Source organism: Penicillium griseofulvum (assembly GCF_001561935.1).
Source record: "Penicillium griseofulvum strain PG3 chromosome Unknown contig_80, whole genome shotgun sequence".
Taxonomy (NCBI): Eukaryota; Fungi; Ascomycota; class Eurotiomycetes; order Eurotiales; family Aspergillaceae; genus Penicillium; species Penicillium griseofulvum.
In genome coordinates, this window is record NW_024467471.1 from 5,855,561 (window position 1) to 5,882,737 (window position 27,177).

Sequence of the window (27,177 nt, forward strand, 5' to 3'; positions counted from 1 at the left end):
GTCCTCGAAACACAGAACGTAACTCCCAGAGATTCGTGAATCTAGCCAATAATGGCCCAGGAACCTTTCGTAAAGGGGAAAACAGCAGGCCATAAATAAGAGGACCAACCCAGAAGACAATTGAAAGTCCTAAGAGAAGCCCGGCAACGGCCCTGACGGGATTGTGAAGGGTTGAATGGATGATATCTTCGAACATAATGGGCAACAGAAAAAGGGAAGAAGAGGTTTGCTATACGTTGATTCTATACTCAGCGGAAGTAATTGAGGATTGTGCCCTGTTCCATCAGGAGGTTTTATATGTAAACGCAACCCCGGGACTACCTAGGTATGCATATAGGTATGTCAGCGGAGAACGGAAGGAATCCATGCCGAGTATCTGCAAGAGATCAAGATCATCCTCTCACTTGCATAAAATGGAGACGCTAATTTACCATTTCGAATTCTGGTTAGGCCCTATATCACATTGTCCCGGAACGGAAGCCCAACACGTTCAATAGCTCGGAGCGGAAGAATCGAGGAGAGCCGATAGGTCATCGGAATTGGAAGTAACCGGTTATGTGGTTTATAAAACATACAAAGCCTCCTAGCCGTCGACGTTAGAGCCCAATGGAAAATTAAACCGGACAGGGCATCTGCAACTGAGACAACCGGTCTCTCTTATCTCCGTGTATCCGGTACTATACTCACTCGCCAGGCTCAGTCAGAAGGTATAAATACCAGATGTACTTTGTTGGAACACTAATTGAGTTGCACTACTTCCTATCATACTCCTCGTCCTTTTGATTTACCTTCTTCTCTTTAAGTTACATTGACCGAACTCCTGCGAACATGGCCAGCGATTTATCACACACCCATGGTGACCATGCACCTTTTAACGTGGCCATCATTGGTGGCGGTATTGTTGGGCTCCACGTCGCCCTAGGACTCACGAAGCGTGGCATCCCCGTCACGATCTATGAGCAAGCCCATGAGCTTAAGGAGATCGGGGCTGGCATGGGCTTCACGTCCAACATAGTCGGTTGCATGGCCGCTATAGACCCTAAGGTCGCTGAAAGTCTGGACAATGTGTCAATTAAATCTGCTAGCAAAATGCGCTGGATTGATGGACTCGCCAGGGAGGATTTAAGGTCCAGACCTAAGGAGCGCTTGTTTGACGTTGAACTGGGCTTCGATGCGGAGGCAATAACCAGGGCAACCCACCGTGGACATTTCTTAAGAGGGCTGATCAATCTGCTCCCACCCGACCAGATCAAGCTTGGAAAGCGCCTGGATACCATCGTGCAGAGTGGCGAGAACGAGAAGCTTCTTCTCAAATTCTGCGACAACACGACTGCCGAGACTGACGCTGGTATGATTCCCTTTGTCCTCCGTAGCAAATCAAAGCAAAGAGGCTAATGTGACACTTTCCCGAGGCAGTCATCGGTTGTGACGGCATTAAATCGTGCGTTCGTCGACTTGTCCTAGACGAAAACGATCCTGCCGCTATTCCGCATTATGGCCACGAAATTGCCTATCGCTGTCTTGTCGATATGGACAAAGTTCTTCCGGTAATGGGCGATCTTTGCAAAACCATGGTGATGTATACCGGCCAGGGCGCCCACCTCATGGCATATCCCGTGGACAATTTCAAATCCTTGAACGTGGCAGCCTTTGTCCATGATAATGGTGAATGGCCCCAAAGCGAGAAGCACACCATTTCTGGGAGTAAGAAGGATATCGAGAAAGCATTTTCTGGCTTCGGGCCTACCGTACGATCCTTGGTAGCGGTTCTGCCCGATGAGCTTAATTGCTGGGCCATGTTCGATACATTCGACCACCCTCTGTCCACCTATGCCTACGGCCGAATCACGCTTGCCGGAGATGCTGCTCACGGCTCCACCCCGCATTACGGTGCCGGTGCTGGCATGGGTGTAGAGGACGCGCTGGTTTTATCAACTGTTCTCGAGCAAGCGGCAACAAAGATTAGAACCAACGGTGTTGCCGTTAGCAAGGCTAAAGTCCTGTCAGCTGCATTCGAGGCGTATGACGCTGTCCGGCGAGAACGCTCACAGTGGCTTGTTCGCAGCAGTCGCCGCCAAGGGCAAATGGTCAAAAGGTTGGACCAAGAGATAGGCAACGATTTTGACAAATTCAAAGAGCGGACCAAGGCGAATATGGACGAGTTATACTGCTATGACTTCAGGCCTATGCTCCAGCAGGTAACCGATGAGTTCGAGCGCCGGGTTTCCGGCTTGGTTTGACTCTAAGCTGGTTCTTTATCATTGTGTGACGTTGGAAATAGTGGCCGTGGGCTTAGCAAGGAATATATACACTCGATAACCGCATTGTTCCAACTCGTATTATATGCCATTGATGATAAAGTAAACCCATATATATCAGCTCCACAATCATTTTATGCTCACAATAAAAGAACTAAGAGTTGACTATAGGAAAGTAGGATATGCTACAATAAGCCGGCAGTTCTGTGACATGTCGGTGCTGCTAATGCCGAATTCCGAGATCAACAAGTAAAATCACTACGTGGTCCGGACTTCGTCCGAAAACGTGTTTATTGCGAGCTATTTCAGTATGTCCGAGGCCGAGTTACATCAGGATAGGCTTCTTGGGACTTTTGGCGAAGGACTACGTGCCGTCTGACATGCCGAGAGTGGGAATTAGCAAGGCTTAACTGCATTGCTTGTCTCGGAAGAGGGCATATCCGAAACCAACTTCATACCCGACAATGGCTTAGAGAAATGAGCATTACCCTCGAGCGTGTTCTTCGCTAACACATATTCACATTGAGCCAGGCGCACCGTCCTACTGTCTGACCACACATTGGAATCTTTCTTGTGGAACGGCAACTCACTTTTCAATATTGAGTTGTTTTTCCGAAGATTTGAGTCAAAGTTGATACAAGCCTGATCACTAGTAGGATCTAAAAGTATAAACTAATGGCCTTGATAAGTCACATTCACTGCTCTGCAGATGGGAAAAGATAATGATACAGAACAATATGGTACAACATAGAATGACAGTGGGTATAATAGAAGTCTAGAAAAGAAACCAAGCCTATTCCAGGCCCAAGAAAAGGCAAGAAGGCAGTAAGCCATGTCATGTAGTGGCTCACAAAGGAAAACGAGAAGCGAAAACCAACAGTTCAAGCACCGTACATGCGCACATCCTCTGCATCAACTTCTTCGCGGCGACGGAGGAACGTAGCTTCCTCGAAATCATCCATGTCCATAGTGGGCTGATCAATCTTTTTCTGACGCACAGCAAGTATCCGGCGACTTTGGCCCAAATTCGGGGACAAGATGGTTCGACCGTATGAGGTTTCATGCCAGGATTCGCCAAAGTTATTGAATGATTCATCGACATCCTCATCGACAAGAATATCGCCATCTAATTCCAAGGCCCGCTTTTGACCGCCCAAAGGAAGTGACACAGTCGACTCTTGGCTGCTTGGTGGAATCGAGTATGCGTCGCCGTCGTCGGTGACGAGGTAGTCATCACTGAACGAGGTTTTGGGGGCGCCAGAGAATGGAGACAGCTCGGAGGGTCTGCTGCCATGGTAGACTTGAGCGCGGGGGGTCTGCGCAACAGCAGGGAGTGGGGCCTTCTCTTCTGTCTTGGACATGTGGGTTTTGTACCCGTCTGCGACGGATTTCCGGACTCGCATTCCGACAGATAGAAGTGAGGACTGGACTTTGGCGGGGACGACGGGGTGCGCAGAGAATGTTTCCGCGGCGTAATGGTGGTGGTGGGATACTGCGGGTGTAGCCGAGGACACTGGTTGCGAGGCAGATGTGAAGAATGTCGTGATAGGGGGTTGGAAGCGTCGGCGCTTTGACAAGTCGGACATTTTGATGGAAGACATATTGGACGAGAAAAGATATTCAGATTTTAGGATCAAACATGGAGTGACGTAGTGTAAGTGATAGGGGAGAAAAGAAAATGCAAAAATGATAATCGGAGGGCTGCTAAGGCAACGGGTACCACTTAACGCGGTACGCGTCTACGCGTCGATACGTCGACTTTTAATTTAACACGCGCACAACTATACATGACTTCTATATTATGTGTTCGTTAATGTTATAAACTTACGTATAGTACTCCGTATTATCTGTCTAATTCTATTCAAAAGTCTGTCATGAGGATAGTATGTATGATCTGATCTATCCACGCAAAGTAATGTACTGTATATAACAAATCATTATTTTTAAAGGACATAAAAGGCCTACTGGCCAACGTTTCCTCTGCGTCCACCTCTCTTGCCACGATCCACATGGGCTTTGAGCACAGCACGGGTCTCCACCAAACTTCTCTTGTTCTTGCTGCGAGCCTTGCCGAGCGTCATGAGGAAGTTCTTCTTGCGAGCCTTTTCCTTGTTGGTACTACTCTTTCCTGCTTCCTGCTTGCGCTCCTTGCGACGAGCCTCCTTGCTCATATGATCAGTGGTCTTGCCCTCCTTGGCGTGGGCAATACGTTCCTCGCGAGTGGCCCTAGCGGCAGACAGAGCAGCAAGACCCTCAATCTCATTAGCGGTCAATGGGTCATCGGTATGGCGGGAGGTCCATGGGGCAGCGACGCGGCCCTTGTTGCCCGGAAGAGTGGCATTAGCGGCCGCCTCAGCACGAAGCTCGGTAAGCTTGGCGAGATCGGCGGGCGTGAGGATGCGAGTGGTAGCCAATTTCATGAAATCAATGGCCTTCTCGGCTTCAGCTTCTTTTTCAGTCTCCTTCTTGGCCTCTTCTTCTTGTTTGGCCTTCTTTGAGGCCGGCTTGCCTTCATCCTCGGAATCACTCAGCACAATCTCAACATCGTCCTCCACATTGATCCATTCTCCATCGACATCGCTGTCAGAGTCATCTTCGACATTCCAGGCTGCCCAATCGGCTTCGTCATTCTCCTCTTCGTCATCTTCAGCATCAGATGGAAGACCCTTCTCGATGTTCCTCTTGCGACGCTCCTCATCTTTCCACTTGGCCAAGAGTTCCAGGCCCTCAATTTCGCCGACCTCCTGTTGTCCGTAACGTCTTTCTTGTCTTTCACCAGCGCGCAGGCTCATTGCGGCCTCCTTGCCACGGTCACGCTTCTTCAGCATCTGTGCACCAACGTCACGGTAAAGACTAAGGAGACCCTTGGAGGCCATCATGACACCCTTATCCTTACTCTTCTTGTACATGACAAGATCCTGCAACAAAGTCTCATCAATAGCCAAAGGCTGTCTAGCACAAATTTCACGAATGGCATTCAGACCAGCTGTCGCAACTTCACCTGCAGATGCTTCGGAGACGAACTCATTGGCAATCTTCTGAATCAGAGGCTCGAGAACATCAGGAGGCACCAAGTCGTGCGAGGCTTGGGCCAGGGATGCCAGGAATGAAGTGACCGAAGGTTGGCGGGGAGTAAGGTACTTTTGGAAGTAAGAGTAGAGCGGCATGATGTGCAACTTGTGCAAGCCGACCAGGCGGGAGACCAACTGTAGCACCTGGAGCTTCTGCTCCAGATTCAGCTTAGATTTACCGTTCTGCAGATGCTTGAAGAACATGTTATCCGCGAATCCTTGGGGATCGTGCAGCAAATGAAGCGCGGAAAAGTTGAGGGGATTAGGGTTGCCCTTCTTGCGCTCCTTGTTCCGGACCGCTTTGATGGCCTTTTCGGCGACACGGGCCTTCTTTCTGGTCTTCTTGTTGATGGTAAGTTGATGCTTAACCTGGCCAACATTGATCTCTTCGTCACTGTCCTCGTCCTCCAATTCCTCGCGCTCCTTATCACCACCAAGGAAGAAACGGACTCCGCCGATGATGACCTTCTCATTTAGTGACAGGGCTGCCTCCTTCATGACCTCAACGGCCTTAGCCTCAGTCCAAATTTGGCGCTTCCATAGCTCTCTGGTAATCTTAATCGCCCACAGGCCTTTAGCCGATGTGCGGTCTGATGTGACCAAGTTGAATAGAACGGTTTGCATAGTGCGGTTCAGCTTGTGGTTAGTAGTCTTTGAATTTGCGGTTCGCATCTCAGAGAGGATCTTCTGGAAGAGCAGAGCACGCAGGGTCTTGCTAGGTGTAGAGACAAGAATGGGGAAGAGGGTGTGCAGCAACCTAAAGTAGCGGTTAGAATCGACAGTAGTGAAATAATGAGTAGGTCTTCATACGTTGCTGAATCTATAAGTTCCTTCTTCTTCAAGAGCACCAAACTTCCAACTATCTTCTCCCGCAACTCTGTCTCCAACACCAGGTGGTGCTGCATGAGCATGTCGATGAGCTGTTGCGGGAAGTCCTTACAGATCCCTGGGTAACAGTCGGCGACATGGGAAATGAAGTCGATGAGATCCCGAAGAGAAATCACACCGGTATCCGTAGCAGATGAGGGCGCCGCCATGAAAATCTCACGATGGGATTCATATTGGTAGTGTTGAGCACGGAAATCTTCGATATAAGACCTGAAGAGAGCGAAGCGGCAATTAGCCCCTGACCGAGTGGAATCAATCATAGAAAATCTCTGCATATAACTTACTTGGGATCCCTGCGAATCTTGTGCTGCAAATTGGGCCTGCGAATCGCGCAAGAGATGTTAGCATTCGCGGACTGAAGCCTCTGACGGATTGGCCATGGGCGCATCGGCTTAGACAAGATGTACATACAGGTCAGCCTCGACCTTTTCCAAGGCTCCCAGCTTTCTTTTCACCATTTTGAAGGTGGAAATAAGAATATGGTGGTTGGGAAGGGTGTGTTGAGGTCCGAAACTTTTTTTTCTCCGTATTCTCGGTATCGATAAGCGATGGAAAATCTCAATCTTGGCAAATATCAGATTTGGCTAGAACTAAGTAAACATATAATTTGATCATTTGAATCAGATATATTATTCTACAATCTATATTGCGAGATTCATTCAAAAACGCGAAATAAAAGAAATTTTTTCTTTTTAGGAAATAGGTCTTTACGACCCAAGGTCTTCATGATCGCATCACAACTACAAAGAAAGCCGTCCGAATGCGTTCCCTTTAAGATCGTGCTTCCTCCTTGACTGTATCACATTATGTACAGCCTTGCAGATGCATGCGAATCCACTGAATCCCGGTTAAAACCCCGTCCACTCCAGTATACGCAAACAGAGGACCAAACGGAGAACAAATCCAACACAACCCCTTTACCGGTTGCTCTTGGCAACACGCTCGAGCTCGTCCTTCTTCTTGATAGCGTAGGAGTTGGAAGAACCCTTGGCGGCGTTGATCAGCTCCTCAGCAAGGCACTCAGCAATGCTCTTGATGTTGCGGAAGGAGGCCTCGCGGGCACCGATGGTGAGCAGAGAGATAGACTGGTTCACGCGACGGAGGGGAGACACATCGACGGCTAGGTGGAGAGTTAGTATTTCAATTTCATAGATGAGAATGAAGACTTTTCACGTACCCTGGCGACGGACGGTACCCTGGGAACCGATACGGGTGGAGTCCTCACGGGGACCGCAGTTGACAATGGCGTCAACGGCGACCTGGAGAGGGTTCTGGTCGGTCATGATGTGAACCTGTAAAATTGAATATTAGTATCTGGTTTGGACAGTTGAATCGTCGAATCGGTCGGAGTAGCACATACAATCTCGAAAGCGTGAGCGACGATGCGGACAGCAAGGAGCTTCTTTCCGTTGTTGCGGCCGTTCATCATGAGGGAGTTGGTGAGACGCTCGATGATGGGGCACTGAGCCTTGCGGAAACGCTTGGCGGCATAGCGACCGGCAGAGTGGGAGAGGTAGACGGGGGAGCGGATCTGGATGTAGTCGCTGTGATGGCGGGTCAGCACCTCTGTAAATCTGAGTCGCGCAATTGCCGGCCCTGTGTGCGCTGTTGATTTCCTGATGTGTGCGAAGAGAAAACCAGTCCCATGGCGTGTCGTATTTCCTCCGATACAGAATTTCGATATCCCCCTTCAAGTTGTCGAAAAAGTCATGCCATTCCACCAATCCGATTCGGTTTTTCTCGCACACAACAGGAATTCACTCGGCGCATAGAGGACCTGATAGAAAGACTCACGTCAAGGAAATATCCCGGATCTCGACATCATCGTAGCTCCACTTGTTGAACAGCTTAATGCTGCCCTGCTCGGCCAGAACCTCCTTGGGCAGGACAGGGAAGGCGGCGACCTCGACGTCCCCGTTGTCGGACATGTTGACTGTGCGGGAGGGGTTCGTGGGAAAATGACCGGGTTGTCGTTTGGTGGTTGAACGTCGATGAGGTTCCGGTTATCCAAGAAAGAAATTGGTGTGCCTCGCTTAGGTTGTGCGGGGGTCATGTGATTAGGGTAGGCTGAGAGTGGAGATCACCTGATTTATGTCTTGGCTTGAAGCCTTGGCGCCTGGATGCCTGAGGAATCAAACTTTTCCCATGATCAGCGCGGACACCGGGGAAAACCAGCCAATCCCAGCTTCATATTGATCACACTGATTTTGTGACTTTCTACTGATTCTGCGGAATATTCTTGGGCTTTCAATATTAATCTTGTTTTTTTGTAATTCAACTAAAAATTCTCCTGAACACACAAACCTAGACCAAAATTGGTGTAAATATGTGTCTCATTCTTAATAGTCCCAAGGCTGGAACTGTGACACGCGATACATCTAAAGTCAGACGGTACCTGAAAAGCCACAATTTTCGTCGGAACTCGATACGGTAGCCTTTATGCTATAGTGTAGAACTTTTTCTTTGTATTCTATATATAAATGAGACAACCATACATAACCTATATCGAGGTATAGCTAGGTAGTATCGCATGTCTTACTTAGGCTCCTCGGCTCGCTTGACCGCCCTGAGCAGGTGACGTTGCGGCTGTCTTGCGCGGAGAGAGACACGATGGATTGACTGTCGTTCGAACATACACCCCGGTAAATACAACCTGTGGCTATCAGGGCTGCACTTGGCAAATCCGCCACCCCACCTCTGAGCCCTCGAGACGCTCATTGCGATGAGGTGTTGTTGACTCCTTGTCCCCCATCCCTTCCCCGCGCTTTTGATACACTCCCCCGAATTGAGGCTTTCCGAACCTACGTCCAAATGGCGGAAGAGTCTCCTGAGATACAAGCCGCTTTGCGGAATCTAGATCGGGAATTGGAGGTATGTACATTTCATGCGCTTGTTGTATCCTTCTGCTCATGCATGATTCATAACAGGAGGGCGATATTACCGAGAAAGGGTAAGCGATTTGCGATGCTCCCCGGCCACAAAGCGATATTACAAGACATTTGTTCCTTGTCATAAATACAATTCCTTCGACGGGCCCTTTTCCACCTACAGATGCACAAAAGGACTAACAGCAACAAGATACCAGAAGCGACGTACAGTCCTTCTCTCGCAATATTTCGGTCCCAACAAGCCCCTTGAGATCAATCCACAGGCTGGTCTAGGCTACGATGCATCCCCAGCCAGTCCTGGAAGGGCCCCGCCGGCCATTTTGAACGTTCGCCCACCAACCGCCGACTCTTCCCTGCCACACATCGCTTCCCCGACTTACGCAGGCAGTTACAATGGCTCACAGGCCAGCGGAGGTGTCGGATATACTCAAGGTGCCGGTATACATACACAGGATCAGTCGCAGTCATCGCTAGGGTCTCATAGCCGAGAAAGCATGCTCCAAGCCCATGATCGCGCGCCTTCTGGGAGCTCTTACGACTCACTATTTCTTCCTAAGCCCCCGATCCCAGGGCCACCAGGCCAGGATGGCTCTAGAACTGCTACTTTGATGAGCCAGAACTACGCCTTTAACCCAAATGCGCAACCCGAGTATATGTCTCAGCCCGAGTATGCCCAGGATTACGCTCAGGAATACGCCCCCGCCGAACACGCTCAGCCCGAGTACGTGGACGATGGCGTGACATATTATGATCAACCACCTGGAGCGCCCACGCGACAGTCAACAATGCTTGATTCCCAGCAGGGCTACTTTTCCGACTTTGCGGGGCAACAGCATGATGACTATAGGGATAGCTATGGGGGTGGCTTCCACCGCTATTCTCAGTCCGGGGAAGCTTTTTCACCAACAGCGAACATGGCCCCGCCATTAATGCCCGCTGCGGCGGAGCTTCAGCATGGACCGGCTATTGAGCATCTACATCCCCTCGAACCTCGGGAGATTCCCTTCGCATTGAACGATCCGCATGACAAAAATATCCCCATGTCCAACTTTGACAACCTTCCCACGGTCTTACGGCATCGTGCTCGAGCTCACCCCAAGCAGGCAGCATATTGGGTGCTGGATGCGAAGGGCAAGGAGGTTGCATCGATAACGTGGGAAAAGTTGTCTAGCCGCGCAGAGAAAGTTGCTCAAGTCATCCGTGATAAGAGTAATCTATATCGTGGAGATCGAGTCGCTCTCGTTTACCGCGAAGCTGAGATTATCGAGTTCGCCGTTGCGCTGTTGGGATGCTTTATTGCAGGAGTTGTCGCCGTGCCTATCAACAGTCTAGATGACTACGCCAGTCTAAATCTCGTGCTCACCTCGACCCAGGCCCATCTGGCTTTGACAACCGAAAACAATTTGAAGAACTTCCAACGCGATATCACAGCGCAAAAGCTTAGTTGGCCACGAGGGGTTGAGTGGTGGAAGACGAATGAGTTTGGCAGTTTCCATCCAAAGAAGAAGGATGATACGCCTCCACTTCAGGTCCCTGATCTGGCCTATATTGAGTTTGCGAAGGCCCCGACGGGTGATATGCGTGGTGTCGTGATGAGCCACCGGACCATCATGCACCAAATGGCATGTCTGAGTGCGATCATTTCTACGGTTCCTGCAGAGTCAAACGCCAGGCAGTATGGCACTAAGGGAGAGACTATCATCAGCTACCTCGATCCGAGACAAGGGATTGGTATGATCATAGCCATTCTTCTTACCGTTTACGGTGGCCACACAACCGTTTGGCACGAGGACCGAGCGGTAGAAACACCCGGTTTATATGCCCATCTAATCACCAAGCACAAGGCATCAGTCATGGCGACTGATTACTCTGGCTTGAAGATTGCCACCTACAACTACCAGCAAGATCCGATGTCGACAAGACATTACAAGAAGAACTCAGAGCCTAATTTCAGCAGCGTCAAACTCTGCCTCATCGATACCCTTACTCTCGACCCTGAGTTCCATGAAATCCTAGCAGACAGATGGCTTCGTCCAATGAGGAATCCACGGGCTAGAGAAATTGTGGCTCCAATGCTCTGCTTGCCAGAGCATGGTGGTATGGTTATTAGTATGCGTGATTGGCTCGGTGGCGAAGAACGAATGGGGTGTGCTTTGACCCATGAAATGGACCCAGCCACCCGTGATGATTCTAAGAAAGAAGACGAAAGCCTTGTCAAGTCCGAGACTAAAACTGGCTTCGGAAGCAGCCTTCTGGGTGGTGGATCCCGAGTCTCTACGATCAAGCAGAGCCCCAAAAACGAGCTTAGTGAAATTCTTTTAGACAAGGAGGCCTTGAAGAGCAATGAAGTGGTTGTGCTGGCCATGGGCGAAGATGCACGGAAGTATGCCAGCAGTATGCCGCATGCTGTACGCGTTGGTGCTTTCGGCTACCCAATTCCCGACGCAACTCTCGCCGTCGTTGATCCGGAAACCAATCTTCTCTGTACGCCAAATGTCGTTGGAGAGATTTGGGTCGATTCACCCTCTCTTTCTGGTGGATTCTGGGCATTGCCGAAACACACAGAGGCCATATTCCACGCTCGTCCTTACAAATTTGAGGAGACTAACCCGACCCCGATACTCGTGGAACCTGAGTTCCTGCGTACTGGTCTTCTCGGATGTGTGATTGAGGGCAGAATTTTCGTGCTTGGTCTCTACGAGGATCGTCTCCGCCAAAAGGTCGAGTGGGTTGAGCACGGCCAAGAGATTGTCGAACACCGATACTTCTTTGTTCAACATTTAACTGTTAGCATTCTTAAGAAGGTGCCGAAAATTCATGATTGCACTGCATTTGATGTGTTTGTCAATGAAGAACATCTTCCGGTTATTGTTTTGGAGTCTTACTCGGCCTCGACAGCACCAACAACTTCTGGCGGTCCACCAAGACAGCTCGACTCGGTCCTCCTCGATTCCCTCGCCGAGAGGTGTATGGAGGTATTGTACCAAGAGCATCATCTGCGGGTGTACTGTGTTCTACTTACAGCCCCGAACTCTCTGCCGCGTGTCACAAAGAACGGCAGACAAGAGATTGGTAACATGCTCTGTCGCAAAGATTTCGAGTCCGGTATGTTGCAAGCAGTGCATGTCAAGTTTGGAGTGGAGCGATCAGTGTTGAATCTGCCCGTCGGTGTTGACCCCGAGGGTGGGATCTGGTCCCCTACTGCTCTGGCATCAAGACAAGACATGCTTTCCTATCAGGAAAAGCAATACTCGGGTGTTGATTATCGCGATGTGGTGATGGATGACCGAACTTCCACCCCACTGAACAACTTCAACACAATTGTCGACCTTCTTCAATGGCGAGTCTCCCGCCAAGCTGAAGAACTAGCTTACTGCTCTATTGATGGTCGTGGAAAGGAAGGAAAGGGCATCACCTGGAAGAAGTTTGACCTCAAAGTCTCTGCAGTCGCGACCTATCTCAAGAACAAGGTGAAGGTACGACCAGGAGATCATCTCGTGCTGATGTACACCCACTCGGAGGATTACGTCTATGCTGTTCATGCTTGTCTGTGTTTGGGTGCCGTTGTCATCCCGATGGCTCCTATCGATCAAAATCGTCTGTCAGAGGATGCCCCTGCATTCTTGCACATCATCAGCGACTTCAACATCAAGGCCATCATCGTCAATACCGAGGTTGACCATGTCATGAGGCAAAAGCTTGTGTCACAGCATATCAAGCAGTCCGCCCAGGTTCTTCGCATTGGCGTTCCCGCTATTTACAATACCACAAAGCCCTCGAAGCAGTCCCACGGATGTCGCGAGCTCGGGTACACTATGAAGGATACATGGCTCCAAGGCAACCTTCCCGCTCTGGTCTGGACTTATTGGACCCCGGATCAGCGAAGAATTTCGGTAAAGATTTCCCACGAAACAATCATGGGCATGTGCAAGGTTCAGAAAGAAACCTGCCAAATGACAAGTTCGAGACCAGTGCTTGGAAGTGTCCGAAGTACCCTGGGTCTCGGGTTCCTCCACACCTGTCTGATGGGCATATTCGTCGGTAAGTTTGCTGTTTTCTATGAAGATTTCCATTCTAACATGTTACCCAGGTGCGCCTACATATCTTGTTTCGCCAGTCGATTTCGCTCAAAACCCAATGACTCTCTTCGTCACACTTGCTCGGTATAAAATCAAGGACACCTACGCCACTAGTCAGATGCTGGACTACGCGATGAGTGCTATGGCTGGAAAGGGCTTCCAGCTTCAAGAACTGAAGAACCTCATGATTTCCTCAGAGGGCCGACCTAGAACGGATATCTGTACGTGTTATCTCTATCGCAACCAAGGAGAGAAGCTAATCTGATTACACAGATGGAAAGGTACGCCTACATTTCGCCAACGCCAACTTGGACCGTACCTCTATCAACGTCATTTACTCGCACGTTCTCAACCCGATGATTACCACAAGGTCATACATGTGCATTGAGCCGATCGAGCTATGGCTCGACTTGCGAAGCCTCCGTCAAGGTCTTATCTACCCCGTGGACCCCGATGCCGATCCTACTGCGCTCTTGCTGCAGGATTCAGGTATGGTACCAGTCAACACACAGATTGCGATCGTGAACCCCGAAACCTGCACTCTTGCGCATGTTGGAGAGTATGGTGAGATCTGGGTCCAATCGGACGCTTGCGCTCAGGGATTCTACAAATCAAAGCAAGAATTTGACGCCGAGCGGTTGAACGGCAGGGTTGCAGACGGCGATCCCAGCGTGCCTTATGTCCGTACTGGTGATCTTGGTTTCCTTCACACCGTTACTCGGCCGATCGGTCCTGGTGGCCAGCCAGTTGATATGCAAGTACTGTTCCTTCTTGGCAGCATCGGCGAGACCTTCGAGGTCAACGGACTCAACCATTTCCCTATGGACATTGAAAACTCCGTAGAGAGTTGCCACCGCAACATTGTGAATGGAGGATGGTAAGTAAATGGCATTTTTCTCATAAGACACAGAGGCTAACATGACATTTGCAGTGCCATTTTCCAAGCCGGTGGTTTAGTTGTTGTCGTTGTTGAGGTTACCCGAAAAGCCTATCTAGCCGCCCTTGTCCCCGTCATTGTTGATGCTATCCTCATGGAGCACCAGGTTGTTGCGGATATTGTCGCCTTCGTGTCGCATGGCGACTTCCCCCGCTCCCGTCTGGGCGAGAAGCAGCGTGGAAAGGTTCTCGCCTCGTGGGTGACTCGGAAGCTACGAACCATTGCTCAATTCAGCATTCGCGACCTAGAGGGCGACAGCCCATTCGCAGATATGCCTCAGCATCGTATGAGCAGAGTTTCCAAGCCTGGAAGCACCGTGGGCACCAGCATCCGACAGTCTTCAATGAACCCGGACATCGACACGGGTGTTCCTCGCTCTCCGGCTGGGATGGCACCGGAAGAGACTGTCCATCCTGCCCCGAGCTATCACACCGACAGAGCTGGGTCTATGCCGCAAGAACTTGAGAGTGCCACTGATAATAGTGTGGCTGCCACTCCTGTCCCAAAGCCTAGCCCTGCCGTGCCTCACATCAAGGAGCCACAGTCTGCCACTATTGTAACCGAGTTTGATGATCAGCACTACGACACATTGGGTTCCGCTGCGGGTACCTCCAACGCGGACCGCGATTTCCGGTTTAGTTTTGATATGGCAGAAAGCTCTGCCCAGTCTCAACCGTATGGATACCCTGGCGGTGAACAGCCGGGACAAGAGTCGCTTCCTGGTCAACAGGGATGGAACCACAACCAGCCTATCGGTACAGCCCATGCTGAGCCAACACGTCCACGTACGCAAGACAGCGGAATGGCCGATGATTGGCCCCAAGAAGCTCTTATGTACCAGTCAGCACTAAGTACAGAAGATGGACAAGACTCCCGCACAGCCAACAATGCTCCACCAAATCGGCAAATGCGAGCTCTAAACTTGGATTAAGTGCATACATTGTACAGATCTGAAAATGATTTGTTATCGAACCTACCGTTTGACAGTTCGGATGATTTTTCTCAGCATTGCATCTTCTTTATCCGGTTTATTCCCAATACCTCAGCTCTATGTTTTCGATTTGTACATACTTCGCTCGAATGTAGATAAGTTCTGATTTTATTTTTTATTTTTTTTTCCAATTCTTGCAATAAATGACACGGCCCACTTAACATCATCAACATCCACAAGCTCGCAATCGCCGATCTATTTTATACTCCACATCTTTATACTACACTTCAAATAATATTGCATTATACTCGGACTGATCGACTTCCCCCATAACTTCCAACCTATCACCAATATGCCGATCATGTACGTGGTACATTACCATATAGTATATTTGGATGATCGCTATGTGCAATTCTAGAGAGAAATCACACAACAGCTTGTGCTTCTCATGACGCAGGGCTTGGAGATGCTGAAGAAGTAAAGGTATATATCTGCTCCCAGCTTCTAAGCTGAACAAATAACATCCATTTCACCATGAAATTCCTGAGGTTGCTGCTATTGACGACGCTGGCTGTTGCCAAGCAGCCTAATATTCTCTTCATTCTAACAGATGATCAGGGTAAATATGTAGGCGGTTTAGAACACATGCCCAAGCTGCAAGTGAGTCTATTCCCATTGCAACCAAACCCTACTTCCTCCCCAAATCTAACACTCCAAGGAAACCCTCGTTCAACAAGGGACAAGCTACTCCAAACACTTCTGCTCAATCGCACTATGCTGTCCATCCAGAGCCAACCTCTGGACCGGCCGCATGCCACACAACACCAACGTAACAGACGTCGGACTTCCCTACGGCGGTTATCCGAAGGTAGTCTCAGCCGGCTGGAACGACAACTACCTCCCACTCTGGATGCAAGAAGCAGGCTACAACACATACTACGTCGGCAAGATGTGGAACGCACACACAGAAGACAACTATAACAGCCCCTACGTGCGAGGGTTCAACGGCTCGGATTTCCTCCTAGATCCATACACATATCGATACTGGTACGCGCGGATGACACGCAACGGTGCACCGCCAGTCAAATACGACGGGAAGTACTCGACAGACGTCATTGCTGAAAAAGCAGAAGATTTCATTGACGAGGCCGTTAAACACGAGCAGCCGTGGATGCTCACAGTAGCGCCGAATGCGCCGCACTCGAATGGGTCTCATGATTCCACGCGGAATGCGAACTGGTTCGGTGAGCCAGAGTTTGCGCCGCGACATGCGGATTTATTTAAAGATGTGCGGGCGCCGCGTGATGAGAGTTTTAATGCGCTCATTGAGGATGCGGTTAGCTGGGTGCGGAATGTGCCTGAGTTGAATCAGACGCATATTGAATATATTGATGAGTTCCAGCGGTGTCGGCTGCGGGCTCTGCAGGCTGTTGATGAGATGATTGGGAGGCTTGTTGAGAAATTGGAGAAAGTCGGGGAACTAGATAATACTTATATATTCTTTTCGACGGATAATGGTTATCATCTGGGTCAGCATCGGATGCAGCCTGGGAAGAACTGTGGTTATGGTGAGTTGGTCTTATTTTTAGGGCTGTGTTCATTGCTAACTCTGATAGAAACCGATATCAATGTCCCTCTCATCGTTCGAGGCCCTGGTATCGGCAAGAATCAGACTCTGGATGCTATCACTTCTCATACGGACCTAGCTCCCACTTTCTTGAATATAGCAGGGGCAACTCGAGATGGATTGGATGGCAAGAAGATTCCTACTACCATTTCTGCCAGCACGGCGGACAATAGGACCGAGCATGTTGCTATTGAGTACTGGGGATTGGTGAGTAAATCACATAGAGCATATTCAAACAACAAGCTAACTATGAAAATAGGCTGTACCAGAAGGAATCTACGGGTATGCCAGCGACAAAGACGACCAGCAACATAACAGCTACCAGAGAAACACATACAAGGGTATTCGACTAGTTGCCGATGACTATAGTCTATACTATTCAGTATGGTGCACAAACGAGAAAGAATTCTTCGATCTGAAGGTAAGAGATCCCATTCTGTATCAACGACAAGCCCTAAACCCCTAAAACAGAGCGACCCCCATCAAACTGTGAATCTAGGCACACACCCTGCCAAACACTCCTACAAGATTGCAAATCGTGAACTGCCACAAATCATAGCGCGGTTAGATGCACTGATGCTCGTCCTCAAGTCCTGCGAAGGCGATTCATGTCGATACCCCTGGAAGCAACTGCATCCAGCCGGTAAAGTGAACAGTCTTGCTGATGCGCTGGACTCCGGCTTCGATACCTTCTACGCGAATCAGCCGAAGGTTTCGTTCTCGTCTTGTGAGAAAGGGTATATTATTTCGGCGGAGGGGCCGCAAAAGTTCAATTCTTATGGGGCCAGTGCAAAGAGGGGCTGGTTGGATGATTTGTTTGGGTGGTGAGCCTCGATGCTACTCTTAACAAATATATTCAGTCAAGTCAATGCTAGATTCAAAATTGATCATGGTATTCACATTATTGCTATCACTTTTAGACTTTTGTTTTTTGGATTATTTACAAATTTTCAGCCTTTTTTGTCAGCTGATCAATGTTGACCTTGACGCTCAGACCGCCGTTAGATGTGGCAGCCTCAGGAGAGCCGGCCAGCTGCTCGAGGGCCTGGATGTCCTCGTCAGTGAGGGTGTTGGAGCGGATGGGACGGAAAGGAGCAGGAGAACCAGCGCGGGAGGTGAGGAACTAAACATATGTTAGTGGTGAGATACAGACAAATCAAAGACCAAATCTTACCGAGCTGGCGGCGCTGAGCAGCGCAATCAGAGAAGCCTGGACCACATCCTGGTGGATACCAACGCCCCACACCTGTTGATTGCTGCCGGCTGCTGTGCATTGAATGTATGTAGCAGCCTTGGTATCACGACCGCGGCCAATGGAGTGCTCCTTGTAGTCACGCACGTCAAGATCGATACCAAGGGTAGAAAGCGCGGTGGCCAGGGAGGAGATAGCACCTGGGCCGACACCGGTGATGGCATGTTGAACGTTGTCGATCTCGATGATACCAGTGAAGCGACGCTTGAGGTTCTTGGTGTTGAGGGCCTTGCCGGGCTCGGGGGGAGCAGGGGATTGCGAGCGGTCGGTGGTGATGCTGTAGTCGACAAGGGTGAAGCGGGGGTTTGACTTGAGGTGGTAGGCCTCCTCGAAGAGATTGACGACCTCAGTGGGCTTCAGCTCCCGGCTGACAGCCTCGGTCTTCTCCTGCACGATCTTGCTGAACTCGACCTGCAGCGCGCGGGGGAGATCCAGCTCCAGGCTGCGCAGGATAATCCAGGCGGCACCACCCTTACCACTCTGGGAGTTGACGCGGATGACTGCCTCGTAGGTACGGCCGATATCTTGAGGGTCAAGCGGCAGGTACGGGACTTGCCATTCGGTTTCCTCGTCGGCACCTCCGCCATCTTGGCGCAGCTTGAAGCCCTTCTTGATTGCATCTTGGTGACTGGATTTCAAAACAGGTTAGCAAAAAGAAAAACATATAATACACTTGGGAAGAACTGGAAAACAAACCTTCCGGAGAATGCGCACACCACGAGCTGACCACCATAGGGAGTACGCTCGTGAACGGGAATCTTGTTGCTCTCCTCTACCACCTTGATGACGGAGTTGATATCTGAGAAGTCGACGCCTGGGGAGACACCTTGTGTGTACAGGTTCAGGGCGAGAGTGACCAGGTCCACGTTTCCGGTACGCTCACCGTTGCCGAACAGAGTACCCTCTACTCGCTGGGCACCAGCCATCTGTGCAAGTTCAGCTGCGGCAACGGCGCAACCACGATCGTTATGCGGGTGAACTGAAACAACGAACTTCTCGCGCTCAGTCATATTTGTGCAGAAGTACTCAATCTGATCGGCAAAGACGTTGGGGGTGGCCATCTCTACCGTGGCGGGCAGGTTGAAAATGATGGGCTTATCCTCAGTCGGTCCCCAGGCAGCCTTAACAGCTTGGCAGACCTCCACAGCGAACTCGGGCTCGGTATCCGAGAAAGTCTCGGGGGAGAACTCAAATTGCCAATCTGTACCAGCCTGAGAGGGGTCGTCCTTGGTGATAGAGCGAGCGTATTTTGTGCACTTTACGGCCATCTCCAGACTTTGCTTTCGGTCCATGTTGAAGATGATCCGACGGAAACAGGGGCTGGTTGCGAGGTAGATGTGGAGGATAGCCTTCTTGGCGCCCTTCAGGGAATCGACTGTGCGACGGATGAGATCCTCACGGCAGGGGGCGAGGACCTGCAGAGCAACATCATCGGGTGTGAGGCCGGGCTCTTCAACCAGACGGCGGGTAAAGTCGAAATCAGTTTGCGATGCGGACGGGAAAGACACTTCGATTTCCTTGTAGCCAATATCGACAAGCATCTTGAAGAAACGGTATTTTTGCTCGCCATCCTACAGATCCAATCACGTCAATTTGGGAAACAGTAGCGAACGATATATCATATCATACCATTGGATCCGGCAGAGACTGGTTGCCATCACGCAGATCGGTTGCCAGCCACCGAGGAGGCTTATCAATAACTTTGTTAGGCCATTGGCGATTTGGTACATTCAGCGGCTTAAAAGCCTTGTACTTTTTTGAGGGATCCTTGAGCCTTCAGAATGTTAGCATGTAAACCGAATCGGAGAGTCATTTCAACATACATCGGCATGTTGGCGGGGTACCGCGGGGGAGAAAGTGGATAAGAGGCGATTAAAGGGAAATAGTATAGTTAAGCCAAGCAGATTCAGGATTTTGAATTAAGAAAAAAGAATTGACTTCCAAAATATGGACAGGATGATTCCTTTATAGAAAAGAAGAAAAGGAGAGCAAATAAGATTAGGGAAATATGCTGTGACTCAAATGGGCCCGTCAATGACGCCGAGTTTTCGGCGCCGACAGCGGAGGCACGTGATATATACTTTGATCGAATTTGGGGGCGTTGGGCCACAATTGGTTTAATAATGAGGCTGAGATGATGCTGGTAGATCTGCAGGGATTTGCAGGTGTCAATTTATATCAATTATGTTGCATTTACCATCACTTAATAGCCATTTACGACGAATATATACTGTCCCCGTCTTCTTAGAGGACCCCGAACATCGGAGATATTGCTGCCTGAGGCTCTATACTCCGCGGCTAGCCGCAGGCATTTGTTAATATCAATCAATCGGTGTGCAATAGAACTTGGATTCGGCGAAAGATCGGTCTGATATTGTTGTACAAGAATAGGAGTAAAACAAGAAAAGTGTAGTTAAGCACGCTCAAAATGACAACACACATGTTATACAACATACAAAGTTATACAAAGTTACACAAAGTTCTTCTCGAGTTCGACCATTAGCGGGTGAACCTCCTCCACCCTAAGTTTGACAGCTCGAGGATTCTTCAGCGCGTCATTGCCTAGTCTGGCTTTGATCAGCGCCTGCAATGTCTGAGCATCTTTATCCGTCTTGCTCTGCATCTGCCCAGTGACATCAACAGTGATGCCACCATCGGCCAAGTCCCGTGAGCCGAGGATGAAGATGAGATTATACTTCATCTGTTTGGCGCGCTGAATCTTCTTGCTCAAGGTCTGTGCGCTGGTATCGACATCAACCAGGAATGTAGAGTCGACAGAGGACAATGGACGGGGCGACTCAGCGGTACCATCATCCACCAGTGCGCGGAAACCAGCGAACTTGGCTGCCGCTTCCTGAGCCTGGCGCACAACAGCATCGTCTTGGTTAACTGTCAGGATAATTGCCTGGCGCGGAGAAAGCCAGAATGGCCAGTGACCACCATGCTCTTCAATCAACAATGCCAAAAATCGTTCTAATGAGCCGAAAATGGCGCGGTGAATCAAAACTGGAGTTGCAACTCCGGGTGTGGCTGGATTGTAGTCTGGCTCACTCTCTGCAACTTGATACTCCAGCTCAAATCGCTGTGGTAGATTCATGTCCAATTGAATAGTAGACAATTGGTGGTACTTTCCAGCTTTATCCTGGAGCTGGATGTCGATCTTGGGGCCGTAGAACGCACCATCGCCCTCATTCAGCGCCCATTCGCGTCCGGTGCTATCCAGAGCCTCGCGTAATTGCATCTCAGCATTATCCCACATCTCCAATGTACCAATGTAATCCTCTTCGGGTCGAGTCGACAGGACCAATCGATACGGACCGAGTCCGAAGGTCTTCATAGCCATATCCACAAATCCCAGCGCTGATTTGATCTCTGACTTGATCTGCTGCGGGCGAGTGAATATGTGCCCATCATCCTGATGGAAACGGCGCACACGCGTCAAACCAGTCAGTGATCCTGATACCTCGTTGCGGTGCAGCGGGCTGAAGTCTGCATAGCGCACCGGCATGTCGCGGTAGGAGTGATTCTGCGACTTGAAGAGGAGACAATGGCCAGGACAGTTCATTGGCTTCAGTCCGTAGGACTCATCTTCTCCTATCTCGCCTTCCGCCTCACCGCTAGCTCCTCGTCCGGTCACCTCATACATATCATCCTTATAGTTCTGCCAGTGGCCTGAAATCTCCCAGAGCGACTTTTTGTAGATGGTCGGGGTTAAGACTTCCCGGAAGCCATATTGTAGATATTGGGTGCGGAGGAAGGAGATGAGCTTGTTGACAACATGTGTGCCATTCGGGAGGAATAGAGGAGATCCGGGGCTGTAAACTGAAGATGTGAAGAGCTCTTGGGCGGTCCCGAGAGCTCGATGGTCGGTGGGAGGTATTGTTGGAGCTTCGGGTTTGTCAGAACACGAGCATTTCCGAATCGCTGTGTATGACAACGATCGCGATCGTGCAATTTGCCATGGCAAAGATCTAACGCAAGGCGTTAGGGACGGTCTCAGGCGAAGCAATGAGCGCATGGTTGAAGATTCTCACTTATTCGGCCGCCGCGGTTTCTCCGATCTTTCTTCCCCACCGCTTTACGCGTGCAACGATCTACTTAAGCCAGTCGCATTCAAAACATTTGAAACACTCCGAATCGTGATATATTAGCTACAGAACAACTACACAATGTGCACAGTGTCTTGCTGAGATGTTTATACGCCATGTCTACAGAACAGCCTCGTATCCCAGATCGCCCAGCTCTTGGCGAATCCTGGGTCATAGCATCAACTGCTTCTTTGAAAGAAAATGACCCCACCAAAACTCCAAATACCCGGCATGAAAGCATAAAAGCGACCACAAAGACAGCCGACCCGGCATCGGAGTCACTGGCATCCTCATCGTCATCATCATGGACCATATCAGGCCCGGAGCTGATCATGCCTTCTATCTGCGAAACGCCTAACCTAGAGAAGTCATGGGTGGAATATGTGCGGACTCCAAAACAGCAAGGTTCAGAAAGCATGAGAAAACGACGCAAAGTTTCCACGCCGAATGGTGCAAAGCAGCGAGAACAGGACCGGACCGGCGCTAAAGCTGAGAATGCAGACGCCGGTTCGTCTGCAGAGACGACCACCAATGAAGCAGGCCTGGTTGTCAAACCACAGTCCATCTTTCGTAGCCATGCTACCCTTGCCCGCAATGCAATCAACGCGATCTTGATCGCCATCATCCTACACCTACTAGTTCTTCCCGAGGTCGTCTACCAAGCCAAAGACCTCTGCTATATATCAACCATCAAGACTCTCTACCCCAACAGCTGCATCACCCTCCCCACGACATACCCACCGCGCAGCACCTTCCACCCTTCGGCAATACCCCCGGAAGAAACCCTCGCAAACTCCCAGCGCCAACTGGAATCCATCTTCGACACCGCCCTTGAAACCCTCACACCTCTATCCGCAATCCTCAAGCAAAGCGAAAGCATGCTCGCCGACCTAGAATCTCAACTAAAATCAACTTTCCCAGAGGTTCGCAACGCGCTAGATCTCGAATTCACCGGCAGCAACCAAGCCGTCCAAACAGCAGTATGGGAATTCGACTCTCTACGCGCAGACCTGCGCTCAGCAATCGACAGCCTCCTCGCCTCACGCCCACCAACCGAAATAACCGGCACAGCCGCTCTAGACACACGACTCGCGACGCAAATGCGACGACGCGAAGAGTACCTAGACCGACTGCGCTCGCAAATCCGCAGCAAAGCAGACTCCCTCAACACGCGCTTCATAACACTAGACGACCACCTCGAAGCGGTGGACGGCATCGTAGCACGCGAAGAACGACGAAGTCCAACTTTCCACAAGTACGCTTCTGACGACAGTAGCAGCGGACTATATTCCATGCTCGACTCGCTCCCGCTACCGTTCGGGGCATATTTGTTCCGGGCGCGATCGTCAGGAGCTGCAGATGGCAATCCGGTTGTTGTGACTGAGTCGTCATCGTCTGCCGCATCCACTGCATCCACCGCATCCACTGAACCCACACACACACCCCGGCCCGCCACTCTTGCTCTCCTCAGGGTCGCGGCCACGCACCATCGTCCCGTTGCTGACTCGGTATTGCGGTTATCACGCCAATTGAAAGATGTGCAGCGTGCGACTGGGGCTGGGTCCACTTGGTGAATTAAGGTCTCCACAGGGGGCTGGGGCGCTGAGGGGAAGATCTGATTTTGAGGGTCCGAGAGTTGGTATTACCGTAGTTACCGTAATGTTTTGGACTATTTCTTTTTTTTTCTTTTTTTGACTTTGGACGATGTTATCCAAGATGAAATGAGTTCAATGTTTGATGCAATAATGAGCCATGACAGTATTTTACCATACTTTTTTATATGAATACAAGGAACACAAATTAAACCAACAATTCATACCTACTCCATGAATGAACCTTCCAACCTTCTAACCTTGGAAGGTTGGAATGTGTAAATATTCGTCCATGGTTCGACTACACATTCATCGCTCGATCAACCAATCTTACTACTCACATTTCAGTACAATTTATTATCAGCCAATCCAAATCGAGATCCATTACAATTATCTCTCGATCCATGGTTCGCAGCAATCCATTTCCCGGTGTGTTAAGATATCTATGCTATTCCTGGCCGGTGGCGGTTTATGCATACTTGGAAATGTATCGAATAACCTAAAGCCAAAACTTGAAAAGGACATGCATAGGACCCACGTGGATGCAGTGCGAATGATGAAATACGAACACAATGGCAATATACAGCGAATCCACAGGAAAAATGCGGTGAGATATCTAGATTTCAGGCTACAATGGGGACAATGATGAATTTAAGTACTCCGTAGAGTCAAATGACTTCGTATTATTGCATATTTGCTCGATGGCAAAGGTATGTGTGCGGATAGATACATGATGTCCGCCCAAAAATCGCCATGCTACCGGAGTGTGCCAATCAACACATCCGGGCAGTCCTAATAGACTGCAGGCATTTGAGCACCAATGACAAAAAGGGGGAAAATTTGGTACAATCCGAAAAAGAAAAAAAAACAAAAAGATATCGCATCCATGAACCATTATCATACCCGGTCCAGCCCAGTATCCTCTTTCGAGGCGCGTTTCCATTAATGATGCATCAAAAAATCACAGCGCTGAAAGGGACATTTAAAGCTGCAGCATGGCAGTCACCAGACCCAGGAGGGACACAGGTCCCATGTAGCTGGCAACAACAGAAGCAGCAGCGTTGAAGCTAGGGCTGGCGCTCGCGCTGGCACTAGTGGAAGAGCCAGAACCCGAGGAGGGGCTGGAGCCAGATCCAGAGCCAGAGCCAGATTCAGAGCCGGAACCGGAACCGGAACCAGAGCCAGAGCCGCTGGAGCCACTGGGGGAGGCACCAGAGCTGGAAGAACTGGCAGCACCGGAGGAAGAAGCGGCGGTGGACTCGGCAGACGAGGAGCTGGAGGTCTTGGTAGCCAGAGTAGTGGTAGCGCTAGAAGTATCCTTGTCGGTCGTAGTGGAAGGAGACTTGGTGGTGGAAGAGGCAGCCTCAGAAGAGCTGGTAGCAGCCTCAGTGGTGGTGCTGCGCGAGCTCACGGAGCCGGAACCGGTGAACTTGATGCTGTCGGAGGAGCCAGACTTGTCGGACCAAGTGTAAGACTCGGCGGGGTTGGCGTTCTTAACAGTGACGCTCTTGATGTACATGGAGTAGGGGCCCTTGGAGTAGTCGGTAAGACCACCAGCCCACTCAATGGTACCCTTGGGGTTGGTAGGAGCACCACCGGCCCAGATACCAAGACGGATGTTCATAGGAGTCTGGGGGAAACGAGCACCACCCTGGGCATCCTTGTAGTTGAGAGTGCGGACAATGGCACCATCGATCAACCAGTTGACAGTGTCCTTGCTCCATTGGATGGTGTAGGTGTGGAAAGTATCATGAGGGGCGGAGACAGGCACCCAAGTCTCACGGTCATAGGTCGAGGTATCGCCCTTTCCGAAGTAGTTGGTCATAATGGTATCAGCCCTTCCACCCAGTGCTTCCTATATTTCAGTTAGTAATTATTTCAGTCTAGTCTGTGAGATTATCACGAACCCAGTCAATCTCATCCTTGTCATCTGATTGCAAGAAGGCAGAGCTGACAATTCCTTGGCCATGAGAAGTCTTCATCTCCATAGACATTTCACCGTAGAAGAAGTAGAAGTCGCTGACAAGGGTAGGAGCATCTCCTTCCTTGTTGATAGTGAACTCAGCACCATTAGCGCCGGTGGGAACTTTACCACCACTGATCTTCCACTGATCGAGGGAATCACCCTTGGTGAAGTCGAAGTGCAAGTTGGCAGCGGAACCCTTATTAGCAGGGCATGCTTTCTCCATTGGGTTGCAGTCAGAGTAAGTCTGAGCTGAAACGAGAGGGGCAGCCACGGCAAGAGCCGCAGCAGCAAACTTCATGAAAGACGGCATTGTGATGTACGCGTCAAGAGAAGTGAAAGTGAATAAATGTAAACAAGAGGGAAATCAAATGGGAAAGGGTTATTAAATATGTCAAGTAACGCGGGAAAGTGGAAACGAGAGTGAATGTTAAAATGGGAAGGAACTTGGGAGGCACCACTTTATCTACTCATCTCCACAGCAATATTACACTATAAAATAAAAGGGAGGCGGGAGTGACCACCTGGGCATCGATTAAGATGATTGGACATCGGGTGACAAGCCCGAAAGATGCTGAGACAAAAAGGTAAGACTCTCTCAGACAGTCCAGTCAAAGTGGATCCTAATGATCCTCCATTGGGGAAAGTGGGGATGATAGCCTTATGTGGTTGGATTTATGGGTTGTGAGACAAGGATGAGGCTGGAGATATCCATGGTAACTGTATGAAGTATACAATATACAATACCTAGGTACACATCTTACTTGTATATGAATACATTATTGTATGTAGTACTCCGTAGATCCCTACTATATGTGCTGAAAGTGGACTGTACCTATCAGCCGATCATATGTTACATATTCCATAATTATGATCACATATACATTGTCGTTACATCAGTAAATCAAAATTCAGATATTGAATATAATATAAGATCAAATGTAATATATACTCCGTACTCCGTAAATAATACAGAATAAGTGCCAACATTGAAGCTTACCGCCAAGATGTTGCCTTATTCTTTTCTTTTTCCCTTTTTATATTACAATCCCAACCAACCACATTTATCCGTTATACTTCCCGAGGTCTACTAGAAATCTGTTTTAACCTTGAAAATTAATATATTATCACATCCATGTAATCATGAAACACGGGCCATAGTCCTACTTGGGACACTGTCTACAACATACAAGTAAGGCATTTTCTACAATAGACAAATGTCTTCAATATATTCTATATCGGTTAAAATTGCCTCAAAAAAAACCCCCAGAACTAATAATAACCAATTTCCCTACACGAAGTTGATGGGTCCACGGGTTTCTCATCAGATGACTCAGGAACTAGCGGCCTGTGCCTGAACTAGTGCCCAGGTGGGCTGAGTGAGACCTTTTCCTCTTAGAATAGTCCACTAGCGCTTGACTTGGTATACTCCGTCCATAGTTCTGAGCGCTTTTAGTCTCGATACGGAGTCCGTACTGATAGAGTTCATCCGTCCAATTGAAGTCGAAATTTTCACACATCTCAAGGGTGTCTTCCCCTAACATCCCCCCTCTCTCATGCAAGGCCATGCAAGGGGTTTAAATTGTTTTGCTTTTTGAAACGC

General features: G+C 49.7%; 10 protein-coding genes across 10 annotated transcripts; 4 read left to right on the forward strand and 6 right to left on the reverse strand.

The window, feature by feature from the left end:
- Window positions 1–828: 828 nt before the first annotated feature.
- Window positions 829–2,240, forward strand: PGRI_030920 (Monooxygenase, FAD-binding; the record flags this gene model as incomplete). Its single annotated transcript, XM_040790805.1, has 2 exons — window positions 829–1,348; window positions 1,417–2,240. 2 exons carry the CDS (start codon window positions 829–831, stop codon window positions 2,238–2,240), a joined length of 1,344 nt encoding a protein of 447 aa, XP_040647758.1.
- Window positions 2,241–3,139: 899 nt separating this feature from the next.
- Window positions 3,140–3,844, reverse strand: PGRI_030930 (uncharacterized protein; the record flags this gene model as incomplete). The annotated part of the gene is made up of 1 exon (XM_040790806.1): window positions 3,140–3,844. The coding sequence occupies one exon, from the start codon at window positions 3,842–3,844 to the stop codon at window positions 3,140–3,142; it is 705 nt and encodes a 234-aa protein (XP_040647759.1).
- Window positions 3,845–4,219: 375 nt separating this feature from the next.
- Window positions 4,220–6,675, reverse strand: PGRI_030940 (SDA1 family protein; the record flags this gene model as incomplete). Its single annotated transcript, XM_040790807.1, has 4 exons — window positions 4,220–6,086; window positions 6,140–6,427; window positions 6,502–6,537; window positions 6,629–6,675. 4 exons carry the CDS (start codon window positions 6,673–6,675, stop codon window positions 4,220–4,222), a joined length of 2,238 nt encoding a protein of 745 aa, XP_040647760.1.
- Window positions 6,676–7,134: 459 nt separating this feature from the next.
- Window positions 7,135–8,145, reverse strand: PGRI_030950 (40S ribosomal protein uS7; the record flags this gene model as incomplete). The annotated part of the gene is made up of 4 exons (XM_040790808.1): window positions 7,135–7,337; window positions 7,395–7,509; window positions 7,578–7,761; window positions 8,012–8,145. 4 exons carry the CDS (start codon window positions 8,143–8,145, stop codon window positions 7,135–7,137), a joined length of 636 nt encoding a protein of 211 aa, XP_040647761.1.
- An 883-nt stretch (window positions 8,146–9,028) lies between these two features.
- On the forward strand, window positions 9,029–15,052 carry PGRI_030960 (putative AMP binding domain protein; the record flags this gene model as incomplete). The annotated part of the gene is made up of 6 exons (XM_040790809.1): window positions 9,029–9,088; window positions 9,145–9,167; window positions 9,296–13,146; window positions 13,196–13,405; window positions 13,458–14,061; window positions 14,116–15,052. The coding sequence occupies 6 exons, from the start codon at window positions 9,029–9,031 to the stop codon at window positions 15,050–15,052; spliced, it is 5,685 nt and encodes a 1,894-aa protein (XP_040647762.1).
- Window positions 15,053–15,586: 534 nt separating this feature from the next.
- On the forward strand, window positions 15,587–17,507 carry PGRI_030970 (sulfatase family protein; the record flags this gene model as incomplete). The annotated part of the gene is made up of 5 exons (XM_040790810.1): window positions 15,587–15,712; window positions 15,771–16,620; window positions 16,669–16,886; window positions 16,939–17,100; window positions 17,151–17,507. The coding sequence occupies 5 exons, from the start codon at window positions 15,587–15,589 to the stop codon at window positions 17,505–17,507; spliced, it is 1,713 nt and encodes a 570-aa protein (XP_040647763.1).
- A 112-nt stretch (window positions 17,508–17,619) lies between these two features.
- On the reverse strand, window positions 17,620–19,762 carry PGRI_030980 (2-isopropylmalate synthase; the record flags this gene model as incomplete). Its single annotated transcript, XM_040790811.1, has 5 exons — window positions 17,620–17,802; window positions 17,854–18,559; window positions 18,628–19,502; window positions 19,561–19,705; window positions 19,755–19,762. The coding sequence occupies 5 exons, from the start codon at window positions 19,760–19,762 to the stop codon at window positions 17,620–17,622; spliced, it is 1,917 nt and encodes a 638-aa protein (XP_040647764.1).
- Window positions 19,763–20,401: 639 nt separating this feature from the next.
- On the reverse strand, window positions 20,402–21,949 carry PGRI_030990 (threonine--tRNA ligase MST1; the record flags this gene model as incomplete). The annotated part of the gene is made up of 1 exon (XM_040790812.1): window positions 20,402–21,949. The coding sequence occupies one exon, from the start codon at window positions 21,947–21,949 to the stop codon at window positions 20,402–20,404; it is 1,548 nt and encodes a 515-aa protein (XP_040647765.1).
- Window positions 21,950–22,135: 186 nt separating this feature from the next.
- Window positions 22,136–23,593, forward strand: PGRI_031000 (uncharacterized protein; the record flags this gene model as incomplete). Its single annotated transcript, XM_040790813.1, has 1 exon — window positions 22,136–23,593. The coding sequence occupies one exon, from the start codon at window positions 22,136–22,138 to the stop codon at window positions 23,591–23,593; it is 1,458 nt and encodes a 485-aa protein (XP_040647766.1).
- Window positions 23,594–24,593: 1,000 nt separating this feature from the next.
- Window positions 24,594–25,887, reverse strand: PGRI_031010 (glycoside hydrolase family 16 protein; the record flags this gene model as incomplete). Its single annotated transcript, XM_040790814.1, has 2 exons — window positions 24,594–25,466; window positions 25,519–25,887. 2 exons carry the CDS (start codon window positions 25,885–25,887, stop codon window positions 24,594–24,596), a joined length of 1,242 nt encoding a protein of 413 aa, XP_040647767.1.
- Between the last annotated feature and the right edge of the window lie 1,290 nt (window positions 25,888–27,177).